At 48.6% G+C, this 23,002-nt stretch overlaps 2 protein-coding genes and 1 pseudogene across 3 annotated transcripts; 1 reads left to right on the forward strand and 2 right to left on the reverse strand.

Annotated features, from left to right (window-relative positions):
• Window positions 1-1,431: 1,431 nt before the first annotated feature.
• Window positions 1,432-12,686, reverse strand: Snx33 (sorting nexin 33). 2 transcript variants are annotated; one of them, XM_006511091.3, is made up of 3 exons: window positions 11,445-12,686; window positions 9,557-11,250; window positions 1,432-2,948 (listed from the first exon to the last, which is right to left on the reverse strand). In XM_006511091.3, the coding sequence occupies exons 2-3, from the start codon at window positions 11,025-11,027 to the stop codon at window positions 2,695-2,697; spliced, it is 1,725 nt and encodes a 574-aa protein (XP_006511154.1). In that variant the 5' UTR covers window positions 11,028-11,250; window positions 11,445-12,686; the 3' UTR covers window positions 1,432-2,694. The 2 variants fall into 2 exon arrangements, with proteins under 2 accessions (XP_006511154.1, NP_780692.2); NM_175483.5 differs by having other exon boundaries at window positions 1,444-2,948; window positions 9,557-12,615.
• A 2,884-nt stretch (window positions 12,687-15,570) lies between these two features.
• On the reverse strand, window positions 15,571-18,176 carry Gm19936 (annotated as a pseudogene).
• A 3,567-nt stretch (window positions 18,177-21,743) lies between these two features.
• Window positions 21,744-22,642, forward strand: Imp3 (IMP3, U3 small nucleolar ribonucleoprotein). The gene has a single exon (NM_133976.2). The coding sequence runs from the start codon at window positions 21,751-21,753 to the stop codon at window positions 22,303-22,305; it is 555 nt and encodes a 184-aa protein (NP_598737.1). The 5' UTR covers window positions 21,744-21,750; the 3' UTR covers window positions 22,306-22,642.
• The last annotated feature ends 360 nt before the right edge of the window (window positions 22,643-23,002 follow it).

Genomic DNA, 23,002 nt, shown 5'->3' on the forward strand with positions numbered 1-23,002 from the left:
ATGACAGGAATGGGAGGTGGTTCCTTCTCAGCAGAGGGAAACAGGAGGGCAAGGGTTTTCCTTAGGGCAGGAAGTATTAGCAGGGAGCTTTCCAGGCACCACGGGTTAGGAGGAACATTCCAGAGGCCTCAGGAAGGAGCCCTACCCACACCCACCTCAGAGCCGTCTTTACAGAAAACTACATGGAGGTCAAAGCAGAGATGGGGTTACAAATGAGACCTCGGTTCCTTTAACAGTAGGAAAATGAAGGCAGGCAGGGAGGGGAAAATTCCTCAGAAAGTCCCAAATCTGACCTAATTTTGACCTAGAGCCAAGGGGCTCCATTCCAAAAGTTCCTGTGAGGACACCATGGACTAAACAAGTGCCATTCCTCACCCCTTGCCATGAGCTCCTGCGACTCAGACCTGACCTTCCTGGTGAGCCTGACCCTCCAAAACCCCACCTTGAGCCCCACTGCCTCCGAAAGAGGACTGGTTTGGTTTTGTGTTTTTTCCATTTGTGAAAGGATTATGCCCAGTCATCAGGGCACTCCTGTGGGCACAGAGGTGAGTCTTCTTTTAAGTTCTAAAATGGGAGCCACTGTAGGGCTGGGCTCCCAAGACTGACCAAGTCTCTGCCTCCCCCATGCTAGGCTGGAACTTTCCAGGGTCAGCTCCCTAGGACAGGCATCACCCGAGACTATGCTGGGCACATCCTCTTCTTCAGCCCTCAGCACCCCTGCACATGACTTTACCCACTTGGAGATGGGGAAGGGCCGCCATTATGGCTCAGTCAATAAAGTGCTTGCAGCACTAGCCTGAGGATCTGAGTTCAAATCCCTGCCATCTACAAAAGTAAAAAGTCAGATCTTAGGCATGACTGCACATGTCTTTAATCACAGAACTAGAAGGCAGAGGCAGGCGGATCTCTGACTTTCAGGCTAGCCAAGACTACATTATATACTGCTCGCCTGCTGTAATCCCAGCACTGGGGAGGCAGAGACAACAGGATCCCTAGAGTTCACTGGTCAGCCAGCCTAGCCCAATTAGTAAGTTCCAGACAAACGAGAACTCAAAATATTAGGCAGAAAGCAACTGAAAACACCCAACTTTGACTTCTGGCCTCCATGAGCACCTCCCCCAAGTTCATACACACACATACATGAACACACACACATAAACACACACACTGAGGCACAGGCAAATGAGGAGGAGGACGGGGCCCTGGTTGGAAGAAGCCATGTCATCAGCTGTGGGGGTGGGGTCCTCTACTGCCTCTCACCAGCATAGCCCTGTTCCTGTTTTTAAGTTACGAATTAAGTTTTAGACCCACTAAGATCACTGAATCTAGTCCGGTGGGGTAGTCTGGGTTCTGTCAGCAACCCTCCCCCACCCCACCCCCCACCCCCCACCAATCTCACTGCTTCCAGGATTCAGAAAGAAGAAGCTGTGCTTCTATTACACTAGTTAACTGGAAAAGGTTTATCAAGAAAAGAGTTAAGCAGCAGGACCCAGGAGCAGAACATGGCTTCCCAGGGAGGCAAGGGGGGGCAGGGTCACTTCCCAACAACCAGCTACTGGGCCACACACAGGCCTGAGGGTTACAGGGCAGCAATGCCTGGAGGATGTAAACATAGGTGGGTGACTGCACAAACTGACCAGTGAGTCTGGCCACACATGGGGGTCGAGAGATCCCAGCTTCTGGGATTTCGGTCAGATTTCCTTCCCACTGTGCAACAAGAGTAATTTGAGAAGACCAAGCCACAGAAACAAAGGTGCCTGGACCTGCTAGGAGAATGGGGAGTTACGCTGGTAACTTTTGAAAGTTCCCCTCCAGAAAGGCACCACCAGGGCCCAGTGCTCCCTGGATTGAGCACCTTGAGCCTACAGAAGGGAAAGTATTTGCATGGTCCCCTAATCAAGGAAAAGTGGGGGAGGGAGGTGTCCCTCAACCAACATATTGAGGAATCCAAGGCCTATAGGAGGGAGTTGGCCTGCAGTCCCTCCTGCAGAGGCATGGGTAGGACAGGGAAAGACAGAGAGCACAGAGCACGGATGGTCCCTCCCCTCTGTCATACAGAGCAAAACCCACAGAGAGGACACCAAACTTGCTTTGGGAATGGTAAGAGGAGGGACCACATCGCTCTTCTGCCCAAAATGTCCTTCACTCCATTTACTGTCTTTTGCAGGTCCTTGTTACTCTTCAAGATACTGCCGGAATGTCACCTACTCCGTGAAGTGTCCCCCTAACCAGCAGAGTTCTGTGGTCCTCTGAGGAGTTTCCAGGAATCTTTAAGTGTCGCCTCTCATTCTGCATTGTTTGCTAAGTCTATTGTCTTGAAAAGTGGCTCTTCCAGGACAGACAAGTTCTAGCCTTGATCACCCATGTCTCAGCCAAGGCCACAGCAGTCTATGGAGTCCACGGAATGAACAGGGTGTGGTGGCCAGATGAGTGTGCACTATAGGCTCAAGAGAAGCTTCATCTTTAGGGACTGACCAGCAGCCCAGGCTTTGGCTCAGAGGGCTACTGCCATTCATCTATCTCTAAAGTCAGGGGAAAGTATTCCAGGGATACCAGGACTTCTCAAAAGTCCCTTGTCTTCTCCTAGAAAGAACAGGCCACTCACCTCACCCGCCCCGGGCACCAGAGCCACTGCTAATGACAGGAGTGGAATAGACAGGTGGGAAGAGGCCCTGCAGAGCTGGTCAGAGTCTGTCAGAGGTGGTCATACATGTGGAGAGTCTTCTCCAGCTGCTGGCCTACCCGCTGGTAGAAAAGAATCTGCTGGCGCAGGTAGCTTTGCATCATATGCTTAAAATCGAGCTCACGGCGCTGGTGGAAATGGTTCATCTCGGCCTGCAGGGCGAAGCCTACCACACGGCAGCGCCTGCGAATGCCATCTGCCTCTTCCTGAGCCATTCGGCCCTCATCACTCATGCGCTGGCTTTCCTTCACCTTGGCAAAGGCACCTGGCAGGACAGAGCACAGGACAGGCAGGTCAGGGCTTGTATCTCCCTTGTTCACTCTCTGTATATCCCTCTAGTCCCACAGGGTGAATGACAGGCGTATTGCCTCCATTAAGAAGGACTTCACCCATGAAGCCACCTGGCTGGCTCTGTCAGAACATCACAGGTCTCACGGTCTCATATTTTATTTAGCCTTGGTAGCAATCTTCCAAAAAAGCCTTCCCTGTTCCCTAGAACCTCTGAGGCTTCCCGACATTTTCTTAGTTCTCACACACTGGCTGGTGGTCCCTGAGTTGTGAGCTGGGTGAGTTCAAGGACTTGCATGTTCCTCTGTATTCCCCAGTTCTTATAAGGTCTGGCCCAGGCAGATGTAGACACGTCTGCTGAAATGACTCATCTCATCCCTGAGTTGCTATGACAGTGACATCTCCCTGACTTGAGTGTCTATTTCACAGTATCCAAAGATATTTCCTAAGCTAGATGCTGTGCCTGGCTCTTCACTGACTGCACATGACAGTTCACACCCGGTACTCTGCCTAAGAGGCCTCTGGGAGTTGGCTCTTGCACATGTCACTTCCACAATGACACCATGTCCATCCAACCTGCCCAGTTCTTTCCTATCTTACCCATGCCTGCTGGATCCCTATCCATAATTCAAGGCCTGGATCAGGTTCCACTTCCACGACGAATTCTCCTCAGTGCCCCAGGCAGACTGACTCCCAACACACCTGTCTCCGGCCTGTTGTCATACTGCTGGTTCTAAAAGAACACTTCAAAAGGCCACCTGGTATGTCTCCCTTACATACAATAGCTCCCCACTCCTTACTCCTGCCCCAACAGAAGCAGAGACTGTAGAGATAAATAAGTGACAGATGGTAATGGAAAGGATAAACCTGGGCAAGGGGCTTAATCCGGGAGAATTGGAACGAATCTACAAACAGTTAATGATTTCGGCTTTGAACTGCCTTTAAGCCAGTCTTAAGAAGACAAGGCAGTGTGTCCATGCCTGGCACACACTCTTCAAAGGACAAAAGGGAGCCCCCATCCTCCTTTTGTTAGTTGTTTTAAGATTTACTTCATTTTTGTATGTTACACAGGAGGATATGTGCATGAGAGTGCCAGTGCAGGCCAGAGACATTGGATCCCTCTAGACCCCAGGAGTCACAGGCAGTTGTGAGCCACCTGATATGGGTGCTGGGAGCTGTATCCAGGTCCTCTGGTAGAGCGGCCAATGCTCTTAACTGTTGAGTCATCTCCCCCTAGTCTTTCTTTGGTTTTGATTTGTTTTTTGGTTTCTTTTTGAGACAGGATTTCATGTAGACCAAGCTGATCTCAAACACGTGTTCCTTTTTTTTATGTGACACTAAAGATTGAACCCAGGGTCTTACGCATGTTCTGCAAGTACTTCACCAAATAAGATACATCTCCGGCCCATGCTACTTCTTCTACATGATATACCAAGTATACCCTGACCCACGCTACTTCTTCTATGCAGTACTCTCTTAATACTTACTCAAGTTGCCAGAAATGTTCAAATGTACTTACAAGGCATTTCCTATCTGCTAGTGCTCTGCATGCTAGAAATAACTCCAGATGCCTTTATCAGAGACGCCATCTTTACTAGTCAGCAAGAGCAGGGCTAATACCTTAAGTTTGGAGAGAGATACTTCCATAGTACCCTAAATCTGTAACCCCCAGCTTTCACATCACTCAGGCCTCAGACACCTTCTGACAGTTACCACCTGCCTCCTGCTCCATGCTGATGGTCCAATCCTGGGCACAGGAGGGAACACAGGAAGAGACTGGAGACCTGGAGAGATCCTCAGGGGCAGCTGTTCAGTCCCATCACGATGACTATTTTAAGAAGAAACTAAGGGGGGGGGGGTGGCTGGAGAGACCGCACAGTGGTTAAGAGCACTGACTGTTCTTCCAGAGGTCCTGAGTTCAATTCCCAGCAACCACATGGTGGCTCACCACCATCTGTAATCGGATCTGATGCCCTCTTCTGGTGTGTCTGAAGATAGTGACAGTGTACTCATATGCAATAAATAGATAAATAAATCTTTAGGAGAGGAGGAGGAGGGAGAGGAGGAAGAGGAGGAGGAGGGAGGGGAAGAAGAAGAAACTAAGATCTGGGGGATGGACAGAATCGCTACAAAAACCCTATGTAAGGCCTTTAGACAGTGGACACAAGGCTCCAAGAAGGTCATGGGTAGGAGGGACCATAAGAAATAAAAGATCGGGCTGGTGAGACGGCTCAGTGGGTAAGAGCACCTGACTGCTCTTCCGAAGGTCCAGAGTTCAAATCCCAGCAAACCACATGGTGGCTCACAACCATCCGTAATGAAATCTGACGCCCTCTTCTGGTGTGTCTGAAGACAGCTACAGTGTACTTACATATAATAAATAAGTAAATCTTTAAAAAAAAAAAAAGAAAGTTAAGCGTCAGCAAACAACAGAGTCTACCTGAAGCAGAGACCCAGAAGAAGCCTGGATCCCACTGGTTGAGTCTGGGAGCAGTGCTGGTAGATCAACACTCAAAGAAAGATTTTCTTGGGGCTGGAGAGATGGCTCAGTGGTTAAGAGGCTGACTGTTCTTCCAGAGGACCTGGGATTCATTCCCAGCATCCACATGGCAGCTCCCAACTCCATGTAATTCCAGCCTCAAAGGATTAAATGCTCTCTTCTGACCTCCACAGGTATCAAGTATCTATATGGTACTGAGACATATATATGCAGGCAAAACACTCATACACATAAAATAAGTTAAAATTTTTTTAAAAGAAATATTTTCATGCCCATGACCTTGAAGGATGATTAAAGCCACTTTTGTTGATGAGATAAGATAGTGACTCAAGTGGCAAAAAAGAGCCTACCGAAATCACTAGGTATCCGGAGACAGGCAGGACTTGGGGTAAAGGCTTCAGAAGGGGCAAGGAGAGGCAGAGGCAGAGGCCCCCAGCCTGCTCTCCATCTGTGGTGGTTTGAATGAGAATGGTACTTGCAGGCTCCTAGGCCTCATCTCCAGTTGGTGGAACTGTTTGGGAAGGATTAGGAGGTGTGTCCTCATTGCAGGAAGTGTGACATGTGGGTGGGCTTTGAAGTTTCCAAAGTCCATGCCATTCCCAATTCTCCCTCCCCCCGACCCGTACCTTATAGATGAGCTGTAAGCTCTCAGCTACTGCTCCAGCAGCAGCCCTGCCTGCTGCCATGCTCCTCACCATAGTGATCATGAACTCTTACCCTTTGAAATTGTGAGCCCCAATAAATATAGAAAAGTAACTAAGATACCATCATTTAATTAAGTCATCACCTGGTGACTTAATTCTGGGTCAAGACCAATAAAAGCTAAGAAGTCCCACTTGAGCAGGCTGGTGTCACGTGTGTCAAGAACACTTCTACGGTCCACTTAGGACTCAATGTGAGGTCCTCCGAGGGTTGCCTCCTGGCTTGGCACACTAGATCTCAGGGATAAGGAGTTAGGGCTTGGAGACTCTTAGCTGCAGAGCCCCAGGGTCCCAGGCATTTTTGCTAGCCCCCCCCCCCAACTTAAAACTTAAAACTACCTACTCTAAATTTGGGGGCAGGAAATTTGAGTCCTAGTACCAGATCTTACACCTCCAGAAAACTATTACTCTGGCTGGGTTGTCCCCAAACAGTATTAGATGTGATGCTGCTGTAAAGTGCTCATAACAACAAAGCGCCTTAAGAGTTTCTACATCTGTAAAATGGGACAATAACGGCACCAGCTCTATAGGAACTGTGGTTTAATTGAATATGCACAAAGTGCCAATCCTTGCACCTGCCATAGACTAGGACTCAGAATGCTTTATGCTTTGGTATGCAAAATGCCTCCATGTATGTGTGTATGTATATATGGATGTATGCATATATGTGTGCAGTCATGTTCAGGTAGGTGTAGGAATGTATGTGCCATGGTGTCATACCATTACATATAATTAAGAACAAAGCTAATAGAGGAGAAAGGAGAAGGAAGAGGAGGAGAAGGAAGAGGAAGAGGAGGAGAAGGAAGAGGAGGAAGAGGAGGAGGAAGAAGAAGAGGAGGAGGAAGAGGAGGGAAAAAGCAGCAGCTGCTGTTTAGGTGAAGAAAGGATTACGTAAGGAAAAACCTATCTGTCCCCTAGTCAGGACTACCCTCCTTTAGATAGGCTATGAGCTCCGTGATCCCTTGAGGATACTGTGTACTCCCTGGCCTTTCTTGGGCACACAAAGCACAGAAACTGAGGTGATGCTGGAGTATTCAGCCCAAGCCTCCTTCCTCCCTCCTTTCCCCTCCGTATCAACTCCAATTGTCCAGCTCTTGGGAGGTTCCGTCCTCCATCTTCCTGGTGCAGTAGATTCCAACATACTGGGCCTTTGTATCTTCTCTGCTATCAAATCACCTCAATGCTGCTTATCTGTGAAACTAAGGGGACCATACCAGTGACTTAGTAGTAGGGGTTTGGGATTGATCTCTGACCTTGCTGGCTCTCAGAGAGGACTCTGAGTCCTGATTAGCTCTGGGTAGTCACTACACCCCCTTTTGTGACAAGATTGTGACAAGAAAAGCTATTACAAAGCTTTTCTTTCCCACAAATGCCCACGTGGGCAGAACAGGCTGGTGAGCTGAGCTCAGCTCCAGTCAGATTCCATGTCTTACATCAACATGGTGTCTTAGGGAGAAACTCACCAAGGTCACCTCATCTGAGAGGTCCCTTCAAGAAGGTCCCTTCAGGCTGGTTTCCAGACTCCCCAGCCTGGGCCTCCTCTAACTGTTCCCTCTCCTGTTCACCATTTGTTCAAATGTCTAGATGGGATAGACAGAATTCCGGGGCCTGCTGCCAAACGTCCTGTTCCTTTCTCTGAGAAAAGCCTCTATCCACAAGGTTAGCTCGGGATGCTCTCAAGCTGCAGTTTCCAAAGCTTGCCCAGTTCTCCTCCAAGCTCCTCTCTGGCACTCACACCAGACTCAGGACAGAGCCCAGAAGCTAGAGTAAGCAGGGCTAGCACTGCAGGAGGCTGATCCAGGGAAGTGAAGGCAGGCAGCATCTGCCCCTGACTCTAAGAAACATCTCAAGTAGAGACAGAGACATGGTCTCTCCTGCCTTCCTACCTATCTGAGGTAAAAAGGACAATATGGCTTTACTCCCTTCTCCTTTGATTACAGCCTGGGAGCACTGAGTGTGTGGACGAGTGGTTGCCCTCTTGCCCCAACTCTGCCCTAAGTGAGAGTTTCTAGCCCCTGAGTTTGGGCAGCTGTTTAATCAGTGTGCCCAGCCTCTTGCTGCCCACACAATAACATGCTATCTGAGGAGCTGGTTGAACCAGCTCTCCCAGGCCCAGCACAGTGTGTGGCTCTACTTCCGCACAGGGAGGCACCAGCTCTGCCAGGCTGTGCCTCCGCTACCAGTTATCTCCTGTGCCTCGAGTGCAAAGCCAGATCTATGGGACCAGCCTGAGGCACAGGGCAGGCCTTCCCCAGAAGCCTCTATCTCAAAGGCATAAGAAATGAAAGTCTAGGAAGGCAAAGGCTCTTCCCAACCAGGGACACAAGGCAAACGGGAGGCAAAGCTGGGCTAGAACTCAGGTTTTGAAATCCTGAGGCTGAAAGAAGAAAGGTAGGCGGAGATGAGAGAGTTGAGTAAACAGAAGAGGTGAAGGGGAAAGTGGCCTGGAAGCTGGAGAAGCTCTGACAGCCACCTTCCTAACTAGGTCAGGGGCCTAGGTGTGGGGTAACTTATTTGCCGTTCCCTATACTAGAGTCAGAGGGCTGCCCAGAGCAAAACTCCCTGACCTCATGCCCTGCATATATTCTTCCTGAGTTACTAGCCCCAGGGAGGACCACACCTCTGTCTTGACATCTGCCTTCCCTAAATCCCAGGACTCAATCCTTGGCTAGATCCTTACGCAAGAGAACCCCAGCTTGGGAAGCAGGAGATAGATTGGCCCATGTGAACAGAGCCCTGGACCCCTGGCTGTATTCCCCACCCCCTGCCCAGCTGAGTGCCCCATGTGACCCAGGATGAGTCACTTCACTGGCAGTTCCTTAACAGTTCTAGCAGCAACAGGCAGGGGCTCATCCTGTCCCTCCCCCATACCGGGGACCATGAGAACTGAAAACGTGACGGGCCTGGGAAGCTGCCAATATGACTGTGTCCTTGGGGAGTTGGAGGGAGGAAGGGATAGTGCCGGCTGAGCCACAGACTTGTGTGCAACCCCTCTCCTGTGAATAGACGTCTTCGTCTGCCAAAATGAGGGCAGATAGTGGCTAACAGATAGTGATAGTGGCTAGCACACAGGACAGAGGGAGTCTGCGTTCCCAGAACTCAGTAATACCTTGGGGTTCCATGCATGATGGGGTAAGTGAGACACGGAAAAGAAACAAAACAAATCAAAATCTGGAATGGATAAGAGGCATACACACAGAGCTCAGTGAGAACAAAGACCAAAGCTGTCCATGCTATCTCTCTGCCTACAACAGCACTCTGCAGAGAACTGTCTTAACACACTTGTTGAGCAGCGAAGGAGATGGAGACAGGAAAGTGTGATGAGCTGTTCATAGTCCAGGCTCTCCCATATTCCCAGGGACCAGGACACTCATGCAGGCTTACCTTTCTGCAGGTGGATAATGTCAGGGAAGTTGGAGAGTAGGCCCTGGTAGAGAGACAGTGTGTCAAGCATTTGGAAGAGGTCGTGCTTGGGCTGTTCCGCAAACATTTCGCCAACGGTTTCATAGGTCCGGCCAGTGTGAGAAATGGCATTGTTGAGAGCATCAGACCTAAAGGGAGGGTCCATCTGGAAGGCATGGCTAATGGCCTGGAAGGCACTTCCTAGCTTCTGGAATTCCTTGCGGAAGCCCCCCACATGCTTCCGCACCAGCTCCGCCGCCACGTTGCTAAGCTGTAGGACGCTGTCATCCATCTTCTTACTGAAAGCCTTGAATGTATCCACGCGGTCCTCTACATCCTGCAGATCCTGGTGCTCTGTGGGGATCTGGAAAGTGAGCAGAAAACTGGCGCCCACCATCTCATCCTTCTCTGCCCGGCGCTTACCCATCTTCCACTGCTTGTCATCCAGGCAGCTGAGGAAGTGCTGGAAGCCCTCATACTGGGAGAGCACAGGGTGGCTGGTCATGTGGTCCATCCAGAGGATGAGCCTTCGCTTGCGCTTCTCGATGAAGTCCTCTTCGAAGCGGCCTGTGGCCTGCTTCTCAGGCAGGTGGGGCACTGAGATCACTGTGAACTTGTGTAGAAGGCGGTTGTACAGCCAATCAAAGTGTTTGTAGCGCCGGTAAACAGGCGAGCCTGCGTGGGTGGGTGTAAGCTTGTAAGAGATGTAACTTTTAATGCCTTTGAACTTGGTCTGTTTGGTGGGGTCCTCTATGGAGCAGGCAAATGGGTGGGGGTTGGCCTTCCACTGAGGGCCACGTGGGCCCATCTCAATGGAGTAAGTCTCAGCAATCTTGGCCATCATGGGCACATCACCAAGGATGAAGGCCTCCACTCCAGAGCGTACGAAGCACGAGAAACGATTGAGGTTCCGTCCTACCACACTGCCCCGCTTGGCAGACGCCAGGCTGTCCTGCCTTTCCAGGGGTGCCTTGGGTCGGAAAGCCATATGCTGGTTGGGGTAGGCACCCGGGTAGGAGAGGTTGAGTGGAGGGTGCCCATTGGTACCTAGGCCGCCAGCTAGTGGCTCTTCTACCACTGTGCACCCATCATCCCAGTCATCCCAATCATCATCATCATCATCCTCGAAGCTTCCTGGGTTTGAGAGGAAGCCGCTGCCCCCACCACTCCTGGCTGGACTGGCCATACTCGGGCTGCTATACAAACTCCCCTGGGTGCCCAGGGAGCCTGCAGGGCTGTTGGAATAGTCCACATGGTTGGTGCTGATGCCAGGACGGACAATCTCGACGTAAGAAGCAGGGAAGAGCCCTGTCTCCCCACGGCTGTTCTGTCCCTGCAGCCAGCCGTCCAGTGAGGTCTCACTGAAGATAACCAGCTCTTCGTCCTGCTGGATACTGATTTCCTCCTTGTTCTCACTGTGGAAATCATAGAGGGCTCGGCCTTTCAGTGCCATGGCTCAGCTATCTGTTAGGTCAAGACTGGAAGGAAAATGCCTTGCCCAGATTCAGGATGTTCAACAGGGTGTCCAAAAAAAAAAAAAAAAATGTACTTGCAGCTCAAAGTCTAGTAAGCCCTACCAAGTCCTTTGGGCAGGGCCTCAGCATGCACAGATGCTGTCTAGCTGCCTTTTGGTCAAAGAAGTGTCCATGGTCCAGAAACTGCCTTGGGGTATCTGCCTGTAAGCAGGGAGGGGTTGGTCATGGCCACAGTCTTTCTCCTCTCCCTTGGCAGCCCCTGGAAAGGAGCGGGTCTCTCCCTCCTCACACACCAAGCAGAAAAGTCAAATGACTTGAAGAAAGCAGCTCTGCTAGAACCAGAACGAGACACACACTTTCCACTAAAACAGTGTTGTACAACAGAAGAGATTTACCCTCAGACCACGGTCCCAGGAACGCAGGCAAGGTTCTGCCTCCTCTGGCTCTCCGTTCTTACTGGCTCCGGCTTTGGGAGGCTCTCACATTCTTCTGGAGATCTGCTCCTTCCTCCTTCCTCTCTCCTCCCGGGCCACCGCGTCTTCAAGAATCCAGAAAATTCAAGAGGGGCAAAGAGAATAACAGCAGAGTCCTGAACCAATTCCAAGGGTGGATGTGTCCGGCCTCCAAAAGAGCCAGGCCAGGAAAACAAGGGCCAAAGCTTGCACAACCGGCTGAAAACTACTCGACCCAGGGGGTGCGACCCCGTCTCGCTAGCTCTGGTGCCCTCTTCCCGCCCTGCAAATGGCCAGCCCCCGCCCCCAGATAACAAGGGGGGGCGCGACAAGCAGCGCAAAGAACTTCTGGCCTCTTTCACTCAGTGCCTCTTTTGTTTGCCTAATTCCTCGGCAGTTTCAGAGTATGAAGCTGACCCGGATCAGAGTCTCAGAACCCCTGTCCAGAAGTAACGCTAGGAGAAACCTCCACCATCACCACCCCCCGCCCCTGATGTGCCCCGGAACACTCAACAGCAGTCAGTAGATAGAGCTCTGTCGAACAGATGGCGTAGTCGGGTGTTTGTCAGTCCGTCCGTAGGTTCGTTCTCCGCGATGCCCTCTGGATCCGACCCGAGAGGGACTAGCTGAGCCCCAGCTTCTTGCCTCTTTGCCCCTCACTCGCAGCCCTTCAGCGCTGCCAGCAGGAAGCCAAGTCCAAAACAAACATTCACCCTCCCTTCAAAAAACTAAAAAGAAAAAGAAAAAAGAAAAAGAAAGAAAGAAAAGAGAAGGGGGGAGGAGTCCAGGAGATGGCGTTCCGAGGAAGGAGGCTAAAGCAGTAGGGGAGGTGAGGGGTGGAGAGAGAGGGAGGGAGGTATGAGGGAGGGAAAGCAGGCTACGGAATTCAACAAACTCTACCGCACTTCCGTGCGTCCTGGCCGGTCAGGGACCGCACAGCTCCGCCCTCCCGCGGCCAGGGTGCCACCGCCGGCCTTCCGCTCACTTTCCTTCTGGCGGGCGCCCTCCCTCTCTCCGGTTCAGTCCCGGTGGCCGGGATCCAGGAAATGGACCCGGGAGTCGGGGAGCTGCGAGCTTTCAGCAGCCCAGTTGCCGGCGCCCAGAGCCGCTTCTCGCTCGGATTGGATCGCCGCGTGGGGGAGCTCGCCAGCCGCCTTCGAGCTTCGCCTCCTGGACTTGGTCATCCATCTGCCTTTTCCGTGACGCAAGTGCAGGAAAACTCCGAAAGTTTGCGGAGCGCAGTGGCAAGGAGGGAGCTATAAAGGCTAGGAGAACCGCCTCGGCTGCAGGGGAGCAGAGCTGCGGACTCCCTTTTCCCAACCTCCTTTCCCGCCACGCGTACTTCGATCTGTCTAGGGGCTAACACAGCTCCCGGGTTGTTCTCAGATGGTGTAGGCAGCAAATTGTGACCCTGGTATCCCGCAGGTGATAACCGATGCTGTAAGCAAGATAGGGAGAGGAGCCCTCCTGCCTTCCGCAGCTCCCAGAGTGTGGGGGTGGGGTGCCAAAGACCATGTAACTTCTTCAGTGACAAGTTGCAAGTTTAGGCACAGGCGGGTTCTGGGTTGCTTTGTCCTTTCGCGGGAGCCAGATCTTCCTTCCAGGCCAGCAGCAAATAGCAAGGAGAGAGGAGTGGTCTGGTAAATAGCCTTTAGGCTTCCAGGATTCGACCCTCCACATTAGGCAAAACTAGGTGTACTAAAGACAGGAGTTGTGCTGAACTCTGGAGCGAATATAACAGCTGGATTGCTGCTGTGGTTTTTAATTCACACTGTCTGTCCCATCATTAAGTTTATATTCCAAACAACAAATTAACCGAAACTAAGATTATCGTCTGGAAGGTCATAAGTATCTTCACAGAGAAGCAAGATGTTCCAGCCTAGTGTGGCCAGTGTCGTGCAAAATGCTTGGGAAGGCACTGATCCCAGCCTAAGTGGAACACATATCAAGAACCTTCCAAGCCGTGGTCACCCATTCCTTCAGTCCCAGCACTAACAGAGACAGGCAGATCTCATGAGTTTGAGGCCAGCCTGGTCTACAAAATGAGTTCCAGAAAGCTAGGGATACATAGAAAACCCCTGCCTCTCTGTCTTGTCTCTGTCTGTCTCTCTTTGTTTTTCTCTCTCTGTCACACACACACACACACACACACACACACACACACACACACACACGCACGCACACACACACACCTCCTCTTCCTCTTGGAGCCCTAGAGCCTTATTTACCCAATCTTGCTAGGGCTTCCTACCTCCAGGTTACTATTGTTCTTACTTATTGCTGATTAACTGGTATAAAGTAGTGCTGCTGAAGGTTGGGACATTTGGCTGTTTTGAGGGTCATGACTCCTAGACCTCTGACTCCAAAACTCATAAACTTTGACTCCCTATGAAGGATAACAGCTGGTCGTGATGACACACACGGGAGACTGAGTGAGTGCCAGGCCAGCCTGTGCCACATCTAGCAAGATCTTACCAAAAGTTAACCAAACAAACCGGGAGCTGAAACAGCACTGTCATGAATTGGAGGCTGGACTCCAGTCCCTTTCTTAAACAAACAGACAAACGAGTGGTGGTGGACACATTTAGTCCCAGAATTTGGGAGACAGAGGCAGGTGAATCTCTCTGAGTTCTGGGCCAGCCAAAGATACATAGCAAGACTGTCTCAAATTAAAAATTGAAAGATCTTGAGCATGCCAAACAGTCTTAGCACTTGGAAGGCAGAGATCACACATCTGAGGCTATCCTCGAGCCTATGTAAGGTGGGGGAGGGGGTTGTCACAAAGTTGGGTGTTATGGTACATCCCTGTAACCCAAGCCCTTGGAAACAAAGGCAAATTTTAGCTCAGCTTTGTCTATGTAGTAAATTTAGGACAGCTAAAGCTACAAGTGAGACCCTGACTTAAAAAAACAAAAAGCTCAAACCCTAGAATCTGAGAAACAGTTGTGAAGCAAAACTTTTGCTTTACTAGATCAAGAGTTGGGTCTGCTCCTTGGGATGCACATGGGCCAGGCTAGCCCATGAGGCTGATGCATCTCCCCCCCCCCAAGAAACCTTGTCCCTTGCTATATAAGGACCCTAAAGACTCGGTAGATTGTTTCTCCCAGCCACTGTCTTTTGTTTGGGCAGGGTCCTGCTATGTAGTCCTAGCTGACCTAGAACTGGCTATGAACCATGCTGGTCTCAAACTTGCAAACATCTTCTCACCCTTGCTGGAGGCATTTTCCTACCTGTGTGAGTCTCTTCTTGTTCAGGGACCTTTCTCCTAGCTGAGGCTAACAATAGCACGATTCCCTTAGTTCTTGCTGAGTACTTGGCACAGCTGTAGACACTCCCTCCCACTATGAGCTTAGTGTACTTAGTACAGCTGATAGGCTTTTAAAAGCATGGACACAGCCCCACTACCTTGGTTGCCTTTTGTGTATGTATGGTACCAGGGAAGGAAGTGGATTTGAATCTAGGGACTGGGCATGTTGGCCAAACACTGTATTGCTGAACTCAGCACTTTTGTTATCTTTTGGATTAGGGTCTCACTACATCGCTGCCCAGACTAGCCTTGAACTGGCTCTGTCATTCAGGCATACCTTTTTGTAGTCCTTCTGGCCTCAGTCTTCTCAGTATTTGTATAACAGGCTTGCTTCCTGTATTGTCTTTACTTCCAACACACATTTAAACAGCAGCATCTTAGATTTATGTATATGCTCTAGGTAGGTTTTCCTAATTCTTAGGGTTACCCTCATTTCCAAGTTCTTAGGAAGAACAAATATTTCAGCTTATAGAGATCTCCAGAACCTCCTTCCACTCAGTAAATTCCAGGGGTCCTCATCAGGTCTAAAGTTACTAGGAAACCAGACTGACTTTCATGATTTCCCTGTACCCTGCTCATGTCTTTGCAAATGATCCCTTTCTTACATTCACTTTCCTTTATCCTTTCTGTTCTTGCATTTGTATGTCATGTGTGTTTCTATCCATGTGTGTGGAGTCCAGAAACTGATATTGAATGTCTTTCTTGGATTGCTCTGGAATACACTGAATTAGGGTTTCTCACCTGAGCCAAAGCTTACAGATTTTGATGTGTTAGAATGGCGGGTCACATCTCAATAGCACACTAGGCCAAGGCAGTTCCATGTGGAAGAGGTTTTATTGGGAGGGAGAGACAAGGTGGTGGCAGAAAGAGAAGAGGGGAAGAACAGAGACAGAGACAGAGACAGAGACAGAGACAGAGACAGAGACAGAGAGGCATTCTCCTTATTTATATGGAAAATGATGTAACTCAGGTAAAGGTAGGAGGTGATCCAAGTGGATTCTGGGAATGTGTTGCCAAGGCAACAGGTCTGCAGGTTCCACTGTCACCTATATGATGTCATAGGTTTGGGAGGTCCTGATGCCAACAGATTCAGCTAGCCTAGTCTCTTCCTTCTGCCAAGGATCAGCCTGGTCTTGGAGAGGGATTCTGAGGAAGAGGCGTTCCAGAGCATCTAAAAGAACGGCATGAAGTTAGTCATAGAGTACACACTGACAGCCGGGGTTCGGCTCCAGACAGATTTCTCCTAGAGCTCATCCAGATAGCTCTGCTCTCAGAGACCAAAGCCCAGTCTTTTATTTACATATCATTTACTCCAGGTTCCCTTTTGATTACCCCACAAATCAGCATTCTATGACCCACACCCCTTGATTCTTAGAAAGAGACAACAAACCTTTTTTTTCCTCAGATAGCTAAGCATAGAGCAAATCTGACCCAAGACCATGAGGAGAGGCAGAATGCTATTAGAAAAATGGATGCTGATTTGTCGGCAGATTCTCCACTCTGCTTGAAGAGACAGGAGGAGGGGCTTCTTTTTTTAAAAGACATTATTATTATTATTATTATTATTATTATTATTATTATTATTATTATTATATCTAAGTACACTGTAGCTGTCTTCAGATGCACCAGAAGAGGGCGTCAGATCTCATTACGGATGATTGGGAGCCACCATGTGGTTGCTGAGATTTGAACTCAGGACCTTTGGAAGAGCAGTCAGTGCTCTTAACCACTGAGCCATCTCTCCAGCCCGAGGAGGGGCTTCTAAAGACTGATGTCCAGTATTTTTTAGCCATTATAGGAAACACAGAATGTTTTTCTTTGCTTCTCCCATTCCTTTCATATCAGAGTAAAAACCTTGATATTGTCTAAGGCAGCATATTTGAGAATAGGTCATTTTTCTTTGTACAGCTCCTAATTTTAAAGTTTCTCCTGATCTTCTTGTTGCTGTGAACACATTCGGGACATAGCAAATTATCTTCCACTCCTGGTTCTGAGATAACACAGGCTGGTAACAGGAAGAGAAAATTTATTCTTTGGGGAGTGTCTGGAAACCAGGTCTGCCCAGCATGAAATTGCAGGCGAACCCAGTCTTTCCTGTCTACAGGGCACTGCCTGCCACGGACATCATGGACCACACACCATCTGAATCCAATGATTTGTGGCAGAAAGGCCCCTACAGAAGAGGAAGGAGGACAGCGATTCACAGACACTGGCTGAGCAGTTTTTATAGCAATTCTTCCCCAGGTCCCAAATGTGGACCCCTGAGGTGAAGTTAGAATTTCCAGTAGACCACTCTCCTACTTTAGCAGCTGCTTGGAGGCCCTATTCCTCTGAAGACTATCTTGGGTTTCTTGGGAACCAACTTCATTCTGACCTCATGAGATGTGTTGGGAATATAACATTCTTGTTTAAAATATGAATGTCACCAACATCTCAAATAACCCTCAACTTTCTTGCCATTCCTTTGATAACATCATTAATAGGAGGCAGGGTGGCTGGAGGAGAGGTGCTTGGTATGGTTCCTGTTGAGTGTTCGATTCCCTCATACCTCACCAGACAACGGACTGGTGGTTTGAGGTCTGTGGTTGAAGAAACATTTGATTCTGTAGGATATTCTGTGGTTGACTCCTCAGTAAATGGGACCAGCGTTAAAACCACACTTTCTTTATCCAATTCTTCCTCAGATTGGTTCTTGTTGTAAGTCTCCTGGTATGACATTTTCAGGCAGGCTTGGGAGAAGACAAAAGCACTCTATTTTTTTTTTTTAAAACATTGCAAATTAATTCAGAGATCCGAATGCCTTTAAAAGCACAGACAATAAGATACCTGGATGGGATCCTGTTCTGAGATTCCCTTGTCACCATGCCTGGGCCTGGACCTAAACTTGCTCTGTTCTAGGCTAGTTTTGAACTCAAGAATCTACCTGCCTTTGTAAGCATGAACAACAATAAACTTATCTGGATGGGATCTTGCCCACAATCACAATCTATCTCTTTATCACCTTCCTTAGTGTCTTTCTGACAAGCTGGCTCAAGTTCACTGCCTCTGTTCTTTTAGGTTCTTGAAACCTCTTGTTCAATTCATAGTGCATCCTTATATTTTGCATAATTGAGAAATTATGTATTTTTGAACTCATGTTTTCAGAGTTCTTTCCCTTAGGCTTAAGGGCTGTCCCAAAGGTCACAGTGTTTACACTTTTTGCTAAGGAGATAGGCATACCCTTGCCTCCTGGACTCTGATTGTTTCAGAGTCATTAACCTTGGCAGAAAGGATCTTCCCCAATAACCTAGTCAGGAAGAATATTTCCAGAAGGAGAAACATGAAGATATATGTGTGTGTATATATACACATACACACACATATATATGTATATATATATACATATATATACATCACTCTGTCCCTTCCATGGATCACACAGCACTCAACATCCTCCTTACATCCTGAGATTACAGGTGGACCACCGCACTCCCCAGCATTTACATGGGTGCAATGGAATCTGAACTCTGGTCCTGAAGATTGAGCCACAAAGCACTTGACTTGTCAAACAAGCTTTCTAGCTGTTTTTTTTTTTTTTTCTTACTTTTATTTTTTGACATAGGTCTCACTATGCAGCAGTTGGCTGTTTTGGAACTTGCTACATAGACAAGGCTGGCCTCAAACTCAGAGACCCTCCTGCCTCGACCTCCCAAGTGGCAGTGTTAAGGGCATATACTACTATGTTGGATCGTTTCTTCCCTTTAATTGGAACATGTTCACTTTCCTATGAAGACCCTGATTCATACATAAGAGACAACATCCATCTCTTACCCAAGCAGGAGATGGAGTTACGTTGTTTAGGAATGAGCAAAGAAGCCACACTAAGTAGCAGTACAAGGACATACTATTGCTATGACTTTAGTAACACAGAAAGCAATAATGAGGGCCTGTGGTAGGACATAGGTAATAGGCTGGGCTAAGTAAACCTGGGAAATATTTTTGTGGAGCAGACTAGACTAGAATGATGATCACATATCTGAAAATATTTTCTCAGAAGCTGGGCATGATGGTGTATGCCTGTAATCCCAGAATTTGGGAGGCTGAGGCAACATCTCATCAGTAGAAATAAAACGATTGGGCTTAGCCGGGCGTGGTGGTGCACGCCTTTAATCCCAGCACTTGGGAGGCAGAGGCAGGTGGATTTCTGAGTTCGAGGCCAGCCTGGTCTACAAAGTGAGTTCCAGGACAGCCAGGACTATATAGAGAAACCCTGTCTCGAAAAACAAAAACAAAATAACAAAAAACAAACAAACAAACAAACAAACAAAAACAATCAGGCTTATTGCAATGTGTCTTTAAACCCAGCACTCTGGAGGTAGAAGCAGGTAGTTCTCTGTAAGTTTGAGGCCAGCCTGGACTACAGATTGAATTCAAGGCCACACAGGACTATGTAGTGAGACCCTGTCTCAAAAGAAACAAACAGGAGTTAAGATGACAGAGACCAGCATGAGGCATAGGGAGGGGGGAGTGAGCAGGTCAGTCCAGTTGGCCTAATCGCCTCTCAGTTTCAGTCACACAGGTTATAGATAATACCTGTAACCTTTAGGCAGAGGTGTTGCTTAGAAGATAACAGAAACATAAAGCAGAACTCTTCTGGTTTTTAGAAAGCTAATTTTACTGGTTCTTTGTGAATTTCACATCATGCACCACTCATCTCCTTGTCCTTTTGTCTTTACCCTTTGCCCTTGCAACCTCCCCCAAAAGGAAACAAAAAACCAAACCAAACAAACAAATCTCACCAAGGAAGCTTCAGTGTGTCATGGTGCTACCTGTTTTCCACACATTTTTTTTACTTGCTAATGTTCATTGTAATTCTTCATTGGTCTGGTAGGAGGCCTCTGGCTTCAGCTACACCTGAGAACTGACTCCTCTCAGACATACTGTTGTTGCCATCTGTCTTAGTTAGGCCTTTACTGTGGTCAGTCACTATGACCAAGGTACCCTTTATAAAGGACCACATTTAATATGAGCTGGTTTACTGGTTCTGAAGTTCGGTCCATCATCATCACAGAAACATAACAGCATCCAGGCAGGCATGGCGACAGAGGAGCTGAGAGTTCTACATCTTGTTCAGAAAGCAAATAAAAGAGGACTGGCTTCCAGGCAGCTAGGAGGAGGATCTCTCAAAGCCCACCCCCCACAGAGACACACTTCCTCCAACAAAGCCACACCTCCTAATAGTGCCACTTCCTGGGCCAAGCATATTCAAACCACCACACCAGGTGCCATGGAGATACTGCAGCTTTGGATCTGCAGGACCAACCCCTTCACATGCTCCTGAAGTTCATAGCTTGCTTTTCAACGTGATAATCTCAGCAAATCATCTTTTGGGGTAGATGAGGAAGCGACACATAGAAAGCATGCATTGTGGGCTGTAGAAGTGACAATACAATATATCCTGCCAGCCTCACTTACAGCAATAGAGAGTAGAGAGACACACCTTCATAACTGATATGGTTTGTGTGTCAGGAGGTTACCCCAACAGGTAGGGGCTCAGTAGAAATTCTTCTGGCCTTCGTTCTGCTTCTGTGATTTCAGACAGGAATTGTTTACCAGACTGTTCACCTCTTACAGATGAAGGTTAGGACTCCTACTTACACTCTGAATTTCTCATCATTGATGGGTACCATCAGTCACTGAGGATTGCAGAAACAATCTCCAGACATACCTGAGTAACACTTTAACTCCAGCACTTGGAGGCAGAGGTAAATGGATCTCTTTGAGTTTAAGGACAGCCTGGTCTATATAAAAATTACCAGGACAGATAGTACTAGAGACATTCTGTCTCAAAAAATAAAATAAAGTAAGACAGCCATGGTGGCACATGCTCACTCATAATCTCATCCTTTTGGATTGAATCTGGTTATATTGTGGTGAATTCATGGCTGACCTGGGCTACCTAAGGAAACTGTGTCAAAAAAATAAGAGGCAGGAATGCTTCCAATCCTGATTGTTTGGTACTACTGCCAGTCCAGTGACAGATCTCATGCTGGCCAGGATGGGACTATTTGTCAACTCTGGGGACCACTGGAACTGAGACATTTGCAGAGTTCTAATCACGTTTTTTGACAGAGATAATCCTCTTATTTATTTATTAGCATTCCACTCTTCTAAAGTTGTGTATGCTTTAAAAAAAAAAGATTTGTTTTATGTGTATCAGTGCTCTTAGCTGCATGTACATGTGCATGTCAGAAAAGAGCATCAGATCACATTATAGATGGTTGTGAACCACTATGTGGGCGATGGGACTTGAACTCATGACCTCCGGAAGAGCAGCCGTGCTGTTAACTGCTAAGCCATCTTTCCAGAGTTGGAGAGATAGCTCAGCCATTAAATAATAGGCTCACAACCAAAACTATGAGACAACTCTTTTAAAGGCAGTAACCTCTCTCTCTGGAAACTGACATCTACAGCTATTGACGGAGCAGACTCTCTTCAGTCACCAAAGACAGAACTCTGAGAGTAAACTAGGTGCTGCCAAGATGGCTCAGCGGTTAAGAGCACTTGACTGCTCTTCCAAAGGTCCAGAGTTCAATTCCCAGGAAAACCACAAACAGGGGATCTGAAGCTCTCTTCCGGTATGAAGACAGAGCAATCATATACACAAAATACGTAAATGAATAAATATTTAAAAACAAAACACAACACTGGACTAGACTAGTTGCATACGCACTGCATGCAAGGAAAAGTGTATTCGCAGGACACGGCTCTCCTTCCGCAATTCTTTCTCCCCCGCTCCCCTTTCAAAACAGGAAGTTCCAGAGTTGGACGAATGAAAAACCGGGGGCGTGTCTTTAACCAATCTTTTGATTGGTCCAGTGATCTAGAGGCGGGGTCTTTCTACGTCGAGGCGGAAATTACGCTAGATTTTCAACGTATTCCCTTTCTCCCGCATTCTCCATCATGGTGCGGAAGCTTAAGTTCCACGAGCAGAAGCTGCTGAAACAGGTGGACTTCCTAAACTGGGAAGTCACCGACCACAACCTCCACGAACTGCGTGTGCTGCGGCGGTACCGGCTGCAGCGGCGCGAGGAGTACACGCGCTACAACCAGCTGAGCCGAGCGGTGCGCGAGCTGGCGCGGCGCCTGCGCGACCTGCCGGAACGCGACCCATTCCGCGTGCGCGCCTCGGCGGCGCTGTTGGACAAGCTGTACGCTATGGGCCTGGTGCCCACGCGCGGCTCACTGGAACTCTGCGACTCCGTCTCGGCCTCGTCCTTCTGCCGCCGCCGCTTGCCTACTTTGCTCCTCAAGCTACGCATGGCGCAGCATCTCCAAGCTGCTGTGGCTTTTGTGGAGCAGGGTCATGTCCGCGTGGGCCCAGACGTGGTCACTGATCCCGCCTTTCTCGTCACTCGCAGCATGGAGGACTTTGTCACCTGGGTGGACTCATCCAAGATCAAGCGGCACGTGTTGGAGTACAATGAGGAGCGCGATGACTTTGATCTAGATGCCTAGCGAGTCTTCTTGTCCTGGCTTCTCAGCTACAGGTCACTGAACCGGGGATGGGGAGGATTGCCCCGGTGTACTGGGAATTTTTCCTAGAATTTGGACTGACAATTAAGTGACTGTGTCTTGAGAGACAGTGGGAAGCAGTTTTGTACCGCACTGGGGATTGCTAGCTTCTTGTGCCTTAAACTTTGTGGTGTAGAAGCAGGAATGTTACCTCTTCCCCTTTGCTTTCATCTTGAAATAGGACCGTCTGGATGGAGAGTTTGAGTTCAGTATATTTATATCGTTTAAAGAAACCCTTTCCTAATGCCAATAAATGTCCCACCGACGTTGTTTAAGTGCACATTTTTGTCTGGTCGTTCTTCTTACCTAGGGTCCTACATAGCCATATCTATTATCTTGCTAGCTGAAGAGCCTAAGGGCAGGAAAAGGGTTGAAGGCGTGAGGCTTTGGAGCCTCACGTGGAGGTTGCAGGATGTTGTACAAGCTGGGCAGATTTGTCACTTAACCAGTCCTTTTCTCGGAATGAATGTTTTGGCAGAGCTTTTATCCACAAGACTTCCTGTTGATATTCCAGCCCCAGGAAATACCATATTAAAGTCCTGGAGTGTTTGCTTGCCTAAGGAAATGATCGCCCTGTAGTTTGGCCAGCTAGTGGTTAGAAGGGACCCAGGAGGTTCCTGAAAACAGATGTTCTTCAAGG

Source organism: Mus musculus, chromosome 9 (assembly GCF_000001635.26).
Source record: "Mus musculus strain C57BL/6J chromosome 9, GRCm38.p6 C57BL/6J".
Lineage (NCBI taxonomy): Eukaryota > Metazoa > Chordata > Mammalia > Rodentia > Muridae > Mus > Mus musculus.